The sequence below is a fragment of the Coloeus monedula genome (assembly GCF_965178545.1).
Source record: "Coloeus monedula genome assembly, chromosome: 1".
NCBI lineage: Eukaryota > Metazoa > Chordata > Aves > Passeriformes > Corvidae > Coloeus > Coloeus monedula.
Window position 1 is genome coordinate 73,343,902 of NC_138781.1, and position 8,660 is coordinate 73,352,561.

At 45.6% G+C, this 8,660-nt stretch overlaps 1 protein-coding gene across 1 annotated transcript; it reads right to left on the reverse strand.

The window, feature by feature from the left end:
* Positions 1–1,281: 1,281 nt before the first annotated feature.
* Positions 1,282–8,395, reverse strand: LOC309581470 (ribosyldihydronicotinamide dehydrogenase [quinone]-like). Its single transcript, XM_082296091.1, has 7 exons — positions 8,262–8,395; positions 7,829–7,881; positions 6,262–6,426; positions 5,821–5,951; positions 4,178–4,291; positions 3,692–3,793; positions 1,282–2,544 (listed from the first exon to the last, which is right to left on the reverse strand). Exons 2-7 carry the CDS (start codon positions 7,833–7,835, stop codon positions 2,371–2,373), a joined length of 693 nt encoding a protein of 230 aa, XP_082152217.1. The 5' UTR covers positions 7,836–7,881; positions 8,262–8,395; the 3' UTR covers positions 1,282–2,370.
* Between the last annotated feature and the right edge of the window lie 265 nt (positions 8,396–8,660).

The window sequence follows — 8,660 nt, forward strand, 5'->3', positions numbered from 1 at the left end:
TTGACTTCTGAGGGTTTTTTTTCTTTCTTTCTTTGGTTAGTTGGTTTGTCTAGTTTGGTCCTTCTGCTGTTAAGCTTTGCTTTGTGTATGGGTCTGAAGGCAGGAAGAGAAATGGCTGAATTTATAAGAATTGCTTGGTTAAAAAGGTGTCAGCCTCATTCAGTGGTGATTTGCCAACAAGCACTAGGCAAAGAAAGAAATTGTCATTTATTTGTATGTGCCTAGAGGTCAGTGTTGCCAGTTATGGCATTCCTTCATTAAGTGAATAGGGAAAACAAACCGATCCAGAAAGGCAATCTGAATTTACAGAGACATGTCTTAATTCTGATTAAGAAGGAAAGGTTATCTTGAAATGGACAAAAAGATTGGTACATTTTTAGTGCTTTTCCCAATAATGACTTTATCTGAGCAGAAGTCTTCAATTTTAGTATTAATGAAAATTTAATAAACCTATTCATTTTCTTTTAACTTGAACTGAACTTGCATTAATCTCAACCATTCACATACTTTGTATGAAAAATCTCAGCCATCTTATTAAAACAGTGCTACCATGCGTGTGGGAGCTGGCATGTGTCTGCCAGATAGCGTCAAGTACAGGATCCTCAACATACAGGTCAGTCTGGCATTCTTCATCTAATAGTTAATCCCACTAAGCTCTGCAATTGATCCAAAGCAGTAATGTTGGTTTGACAGTTGCAACTTCTGCTTTCACCTCAATTTCCTTCTTTCCTGAATAGTCTGCTAACTGAACACAGTGAATAGAAGGATGATTTCTCTTCTATGCAATTTAAAAATCTGTCATCAAATTTCTCTTGGTAACTTTTAAGTTGTTCTCCTTAAGTCTTTTAGGCACGAATCTGCTTTCCCCACAACTTAGATGTATAACACTTTCTTCCTTATTCCCTTTCACTTTCCTTTTCCTATAACAGAGCCATTGAGCCAAAGCAAATTTCCTGCTTCTGCAACGTAAAGACTTTGGCTCACATGCCCTGCAGCAATCTGCAACAGCTTGGGGCAGCTCTGCTTCCTGGGGAATGTCTCTGCTAGAGGTGGCCCCTCATATGGGAGCAAACAGGAACACATGACCCCTTTCCCTGTGGTGGCAATTCCCAGTCTGGTATATCAGTTTACACTGAGCCTCCAGAGTCTGGGCTCAGCACATTTATTATCCAAATAGTCCCTAAGGGACTGTAAAGCTGGGGTGTGACAAGACTGCCGCAAAGCAGGTATGGCAGATGCACAGAGGCCTAGGTGTCGTTTGACAGTGACTCAGGAGACAGATTCTTATTGAGGCCACATTCTTTTAATATCAAGTGCAAAGGCAGCTGTTGAGTGAGCTGGTCAAAGCTAGAAATTCAGTAGCTAAGCAAGAAACCCACTCCTTGCCATATGCACAAACAGGGTTAACAACTCTAAAGCATAAAAATAATCCTGCTACAGTTCCAGGTAAAAATCCTGGCTATTAAGAGCAAGACAATTCATTTGTCCCATAGATCCTGACCCGTAGACAGACAGTGCTCCTGCAGGCTTTCGGGTTGGCACTCTGGCTCACCAACTGCTGGTGCTGGAGATCTCCAAGGAAGCCCATTGATGCTGATGCTGGAGAGGAAGCAAACACCCTCCAGACCCAAACACCAACACTGACTGGTGTGAGAGGGCAGGAAAAAACCAGGATTCCTTTTTCTCTCTACTTTGATTATAGGAAGCTGCATACTTTACAAATGGGAGCTGTAGTCTACAAAGGAAGGCAATTCAGGCACATACCATTACATTCATATTTATTTTTTCCCTTTTCTGGTATCTGTCATAGCTTTACTATTGCCTTGTAAGTATGTGTAAAAGCCTAAGGCTGCCCATAAGGGTTTCCAGTTGTTTAAGACACTCTGTAAGGGTACATCCTTTTGCAACACTACTCATTATGTGGTTTTGTTGCTCCAAGGCACAAGTGTAGTGCTCTCACAATCAATCTTGGCCTTTTAAAGGTTGAGTATGGGCACCATATTCCCTGGTAAAGGAAAAAAAGTGGCAACTGGTACAAAAAGTGTTAAAATAAACTTGGCCATGTACTTTGCTGTTTGGCAAGCAGCAATGGTATAATCTGCCATGAAATACCACGAGTGTTATCAACCACAAGCAGGCAGGATGACAATGTGAGCAAGGAGAACTTCACAGAGAGCTTTGCACCCATCCTTGAAGGGAATCCCTTGGGAATCAGTGAAGGTAAATGCTATATTGTCAGTTAAACTGCTAGCTGCAGTATTCAAAATTCTTCAAATGTATTTGAATTAGGACATTAGTGTTCAGGTATTTAGATAGAACAGCAAAAAGAATGGAGAAAAAAAAATCTCTCTGTAGTCTCATATCTGAACACTACTTGAAATACCACTCAGGAGAGCAGTCTATGGGTTCTTCCTTCCAAAGAGTCTTCAGACGCTGGGTCCAGGCAGTCAGCATCTCCTTCCTCTTCTCCTCAGAGACATTCTCTGGAGCATAAGAGATGTGAGGTTCAAGGACTTTGACACCACAGAAGTGCATGATTCCATGCTGGATGCAAAACAAAGAAGGAAATGCCTCAGGAAATATTTACTTTTTAACTTTCATTTGAAGAACATGGAAGATTCAAATCTGTTCTGTTTCTTTGACCCAATATCAGTCAGGTTCTCTAAACCTATGCATTTATCAGGAGAAGGAAAATAAATTGCAAAAATTCACTACCTATCCAGGCAGTCACTATTGAAGGCATTCAGCAGAATGGCATAAAAGACACTGAAAGATAAGGGCAGCTTAATTTATTCTGCTCTGTGGAATTTATTTTTAGCTGCTGTTAATTCCACAGAACTGTCCCCTTTGGCAGCTGTTCACTGTTCAGTTTGCAAGGATCACAGGCGGCCAAAAGTTCATTTTCCAGTTTGAAACTCCTCAGATTGGTATCTAACTGCAGTGTGTTTCACATCTACTTCTAAGATGGGGTTTTTTTTAACCTCTTGCCTCTGGCTTAGCCAAATGATTCTGTAGGAAGGCTAGTGCCTGTGGAATCTGCTCAATGTGCCATTTCCCCTGTGCGTATTTTTGAATTCAGAGTTGTGATTCACGTTTTTGCCATGTTGACCTGCAAGCTCTGCAGTTGGACAGCTCCTCAGAAGCAGGCAGCTGGTAACTGTGTGGGGAGGAGACCATGGAATCTTAGCTCATCTGTTGTATTGTATCAGGAAGAAGCTGGCAAAACTTCCCTTACCACCTGTATTTCCCAAACCATGCTCGGCACTTCTGATAAAAAAGTAGCAATTAGAAGAGGAATGCTAACTTTTGTGTATTGATTGTTACTGCCAGGGTTGTGGCTCCCCTCCTGCCTTGCATTCTACATGAATTGGGTAAGCATGGGGAACAGAAATCCTGTATGGCTGAGCTAAAAGAAATCCTGTAACAGCAGGGAAAATGAAAAGGCTGACAGCATAAGCTTTCTCTAGATTCCAAGCTGGAGGAAGAGGGACAAAACAACTTTAAAAGTCAGTGTACTTTTCAAGTAGTCCCAGGATTTTAGGTAACAGTTTAATACCTGCACATCTCTGGAACTGACAACTTGATTATTTCTTATTATATTCCATATAAAACAAAGAATAAATCAATTGTTAAAAATAGTTGGAATAATAAAAATTGACATAAACAACAACCAAGTGTTCATATATTATACCTGCATGGGCCACAGGACATAGCGAATATCACCACTGATACCTTCTTTTGAATAAATCTCTTGGCTTCCTCCCGTGGTGAAAGAAAACAGGGATAATTTGTCCTAGAATTAGGAAAGTGGTGGTTGATTAAGACATGTTTAAAGAAGAGTGGCTGAATGGTTCAAGAGATATTCAGGGAAACCTGGACAGCATAGATTTCTAGGGGAGAGGGTGACCTCGTCTTTCCCAGACCTTACATGAAGTGGAAGTTCCGAGGCAAAGATTGATGTCATACAATTAGACAGTGGACTGTGTGTCTTTGGGAAGAGATAGGTTAAAGAAAAGGAATTATATGGCTGACACCCTTGTGTGAAGCAGGGCTGATACACTACTTCAACACAGTGTAAAGTGAGAGCTCTAAACAACTACAGTGGAAAAGAAGGACCAAGGCCCAGAAAGGACATGGTGCAAACCTTGACCTTAATAAAACAATTCCAAAAACGTACCTGGAGCAAACCACCATCATAAGCCTTTGACAAATCGTAAGCAAAGCCTTGGACCAGGACTCTGTCCATCCAGCCCTTCAGGATCGCAGGCATGCTGAACCAAAACAAGGGAAACTAGGCAAAGAGAAAATTTCCTGGTTAGCACAGAGAGTCTGGGCCACCCTTAGGCCTGGTTTCCAGGACAAATCCTGTCCTCTGAACCTGCTCAGATCCCGTACGTGCCTTCTTGCAGCTCTCTGTCAGCAGAGGCAGTAACTCTGCTTGGCAAAAGGAACTGAAGTGCTTGCTGTTTGCAGTAACGTCAGGGCCACACCTGAGCACCTGCAGCACACCAACACCGTGCTGCATGTGAGGGCTCCCATCCCGATTAAAGTTGGAATTTGATGATGTAAGAGGGTGCCATTTAGTTCAGATTTACGACTGTACAGAATCATGTCTCCTATGGCTAAAATGCAAAAGGATCTAATATCTTATCAGCAGCACTGACATCTGGTGATCCGTTCTGATCTGACAGTCTGCTGACAAATGCCGGGGGATCTTAGGAAAGACTTCTTTTCAAACCCTGCTGACATCATGACCCCAAATCCCTTTACTGAGAAGAAAAAGACGTCTCTAACAGTTGGACCCTTGGTTTCCAGCCCTTCCAGTTAGCCCAGGAGACTGCATCCCAAAGCTATCATGTCTTTGTGGCATTATCTTGACTGCTTTATGGGCTCTTATACTAGGCTGCATCACTACTCCTAAACCTTTGTCCACACTGCACACAGAGGAAGGAATTCTATCAACACGTAACCACACGTGGCTTAATTCAAGGTGGAAACAATGTGGACACAGGGCAAACACCACAGTCACTACAAGTGGTGAGTTTAGTCTGTAGCAAATTTTGAATTCCTTTATGATGTCCCTTAGAGGCTTTTTAAATTTCTTTCTTTTCTTGTTTTTTTTCTGCACCAGAACCCACTCAACTCTTCAGAGCATTCTACAGACAGAAAGTAGCAAGCAACCACTTCCTTCAGGGCATGCCTTACTGTTCTCATCTGGGAAGCAAGAGTGTGAAAATGACAATGACTTACAGTGAAATGCTTCATTGAGATATGGCCCCATCCTAAATTTAGTCTAACACTGGACAGAGGAATATATCTAGAGATGTCTAAGGCCAACAGGCACACTAAGAAATGTAAGGCTACTATTTCCCTTCACAGTTCTTTGGGGTTTGTAGACACTGGGGACACCGCTGGCACAGCGGGCAATAGAGATGGGCTGTAAAGATCCATTAGCAATTCCCAGTAGTGCTTCTGCAACTTGGCAACAAATGAGAACAGTCTGCTTGGGAAAGCCCAATTCCCTGACCTTGCTGGCTGCCCCCAGCTCCTGGCCCAGAAAATAATCCTTGCTCTGCTTTCTGCCAGCCTGCCTGACATCCATGGTCACATACGACATTGTGCATCGAGACAGGAAGTTTGGCCCCATGTTGGGGAGTTCCTGGGGTTGCTGTTGTTTCAGCCTGCATCACTTTGCTACTCAGTTACTGGATTTGCTGTAATAATGACCCAGGTAATTGTACTACTGATCTGTAACTTTTACTGTACCATTACCTAGAGATAAAATGACCATCTCAACTGAATTCTGTTTAAAATAATGACCTGAAAAATCAGCAGGTCTGCTTCCTGCACCTTCTTCTGCTCTTCAACCAGGTCTTTGGACAAACCTCCTCTCTTGTAAGCTTCCCAGGTTTCCACACCATAATTGAACGCTTCTGAGTTGTGCAGGTGACCTGTGGGTAGAAGTGAACAGTCATTCCTTGCTCCATATCCAGTATCAGAGCCAGATAAGAGTTAAATACAGGCTGCAATCTACAGTTTATTTTTGGGAGCGGACTTTAAGAAATGCTGATGTCAGGTCAGTAAGTTTCTTATTAATCTCTTGATGATCCAAGGGCTGGAGCACCTCTCCTATCAAGACAGAGAGTTGGGGTTGTATAGCATGGGGAAGATTTCAAGGAGACTTTTTTCAACCTTCTGATATCTGACAGGGACCTTACAAGTCACTGGTTTTTGAAAAAGGTATATTTCGGCTGGTCTCACCAACAATGTCATTTCTTGTTGCTCTGGGCTCAAACTGCATGGCATATAAATCCGACACGGTGACACTGCAGCCCTGCTTGGTCAATTCTTCCACAGCAATCTTCAGCAAAGACCCGTTGAAGGACTTGGGCTCTTGATGTGCATAGACGATCAGAACTTTCTTCCCTGGAGGCAGAAAGAAAACCAGGAGACCATTTGGAATTTAGGAGGCAGATGCAGAAGAGTTTGTAGAGTTAGGCTTTGCTCCTTGCTTTTTCTGTAGTGTATTTTCCCAGGGGGCCAAAATCAGTGAAAGCAGAGTGACAGTGGCAGCATTTGACTCCTGCTCAGCAGCAGTGAGTGACTCCTGAGGCACTAATTGCTGGATGTGCCCAGCCCATCAATTCTGTGCTACACTGGGCTTTCCTAGGTGGAACTCAGTGGACGGAGGGGATATTCCATAGCAGGTCACTCTGCCCTCCACCAGTACAATCCCCCACTTCTCCTGAGACAACATTTCTGTTGGTCTGATTCCACTACTGCCAAAAAAGCAGTGCCGGCTTAGATTGCCTCAAAGTGTCACGGAAACAACTTCTGCGAGAACACCTTCTACTGCAGTGGGGGATGCCGTCATCTTTCAGTTTAGTGCTGTGGAGGTGACAGCCTCGGGATACATGTTTAAGATGCCTCTGTCCCGCTTCAGCACCATCACAGCGACCTCTATAGACAGCAACGGGATTTTTTTCTCAGAGATTAGACTGTGGTGTGTATCTTCGAACTCCTGTCAAAGTCGACTTACGGTAAACTGAGTGGCCAAGCGGGTGTGTTGGGATGGAGCTTCTTAGAGGCATGTAACAAGGTTTTGCTTAAAGCGCTCCATGGTGTGCTCAAAGTTTTATTGCGCCTAGGTAATTGAATTTTAATAATTCTATTAAAAATCATTAATTTGTGAAAACAAAGGAAAGATCTTGTATGGGGTAGTAGTTGTTTGTAGATAACCAGAGAGGGAAATTTACAGGGACTATTGAAAATGACAGGGTCTGCAAAACATGCAGCTCTTGCTTCCTGACTGCCAAGACAAAACGTCAGGCATGTCCTGAACTCAGTTTCTCTGCAGGACAGCTTCTGGATGTGGGTGCATAGTGTCCATGAAACAAGAGCTATGCAAAAAAGACTATTAAACCTTGCAGGTCAAATGCTGTCATAAAATCAACGTGCATATAAACTCTTTAAACCCCTGCTCTACACCGTACTCTGGAATTTCAGGAGCAGTTACGGCTTTGCTGTTTCTGCCAGGTCTCAATGAACGGAGCTCAGTGACCAGACGCGTCACATGCTCCAAAAGGTGCTAAGTTTGAGTCTGCAAAAATGCTGATTTGTTTCCATTTCGGTGGAGCTGAGGGCACTTGGACACACAGTGTCTGGAGAGGCTGGAGTTTTCCGAGGCATCACTTACTGAGGTAATTTCAGTCGTTTGGAAAACTAAGACCTCAGTGTCCCAAGCAAACACGGCAGAGAGGCCCCATCCCTGAGGTGCCCAGCGCCCAGGCCTGGAGTGAGCAGCATTTTCATTCGCATTTGCTCTTACCTGCCATTGTTGGGGAGCGCGGGGGAGCTTGTCTCCTGATAATCCGGTACTGCCTGAGAATTCAAGTGAGAGATTTGCTGGTGAGAAACACCAGGAGCAGTTGCGAGGAGAATCGCTGTGTCAGTGGGAAATGTGCCATGGTGTGAGTACAGGCGCTCACGCACAGAAGGGCACTGGCCAAGCGCGACCCTCCGGGCCGGACCGGGCCGGGCCGTCGGCATTCCTGGGGAGCGGGAGGGAAGCCCCCGGCTCTCGGCCCGAGCCCTGGAGCAGGAATTCTCCTCCGGCCGCCGGACCGGCACTTGGCGGCCGCGGCACGGCCTGGGGCTGCGCCGGGTGCATCGCGCCGCTCCCGGTCCCGTGCCGCCCTCTGGAAAGCGGCTTCGGAACAGCCCCCAGCGCCACGGCTCCAGCGCAAGCCGGGTGCCCTTACCTGCTCCTCGGGGCCCGGAGCACACCGGCGCCAGGACTGGGAGCGCTCCTTCCCGGCGGCCCCGCTGCCCGCCCGCCCCGGGCTCAGGGGCAGCGCCGGGGCGGGATCGGGATCGGCGCCGCCCACGGCTCCGGCTCCGCTCGAGGGCGCGCTCGGCCGGGAGCGCGCCTCCGCTGCTGTGACCGCATGTGAGACCTACATCATCTCTAGATATTTTTGTTATTCTGGGTTTTCGCTCTTCTCCAAGTACAGAGCTCGTCCTTCATTTCTCCCAGCAACGTAGTATGTGAACTCCTAAACCATCCATCTACCCTTATCTGCTCTTCCAGGGGTGGCACCATCTGCTTTGTGCCTTGGGCTGGCCCACACGTGCATCTGCCCGGAGCAGGGGGCTCCTCC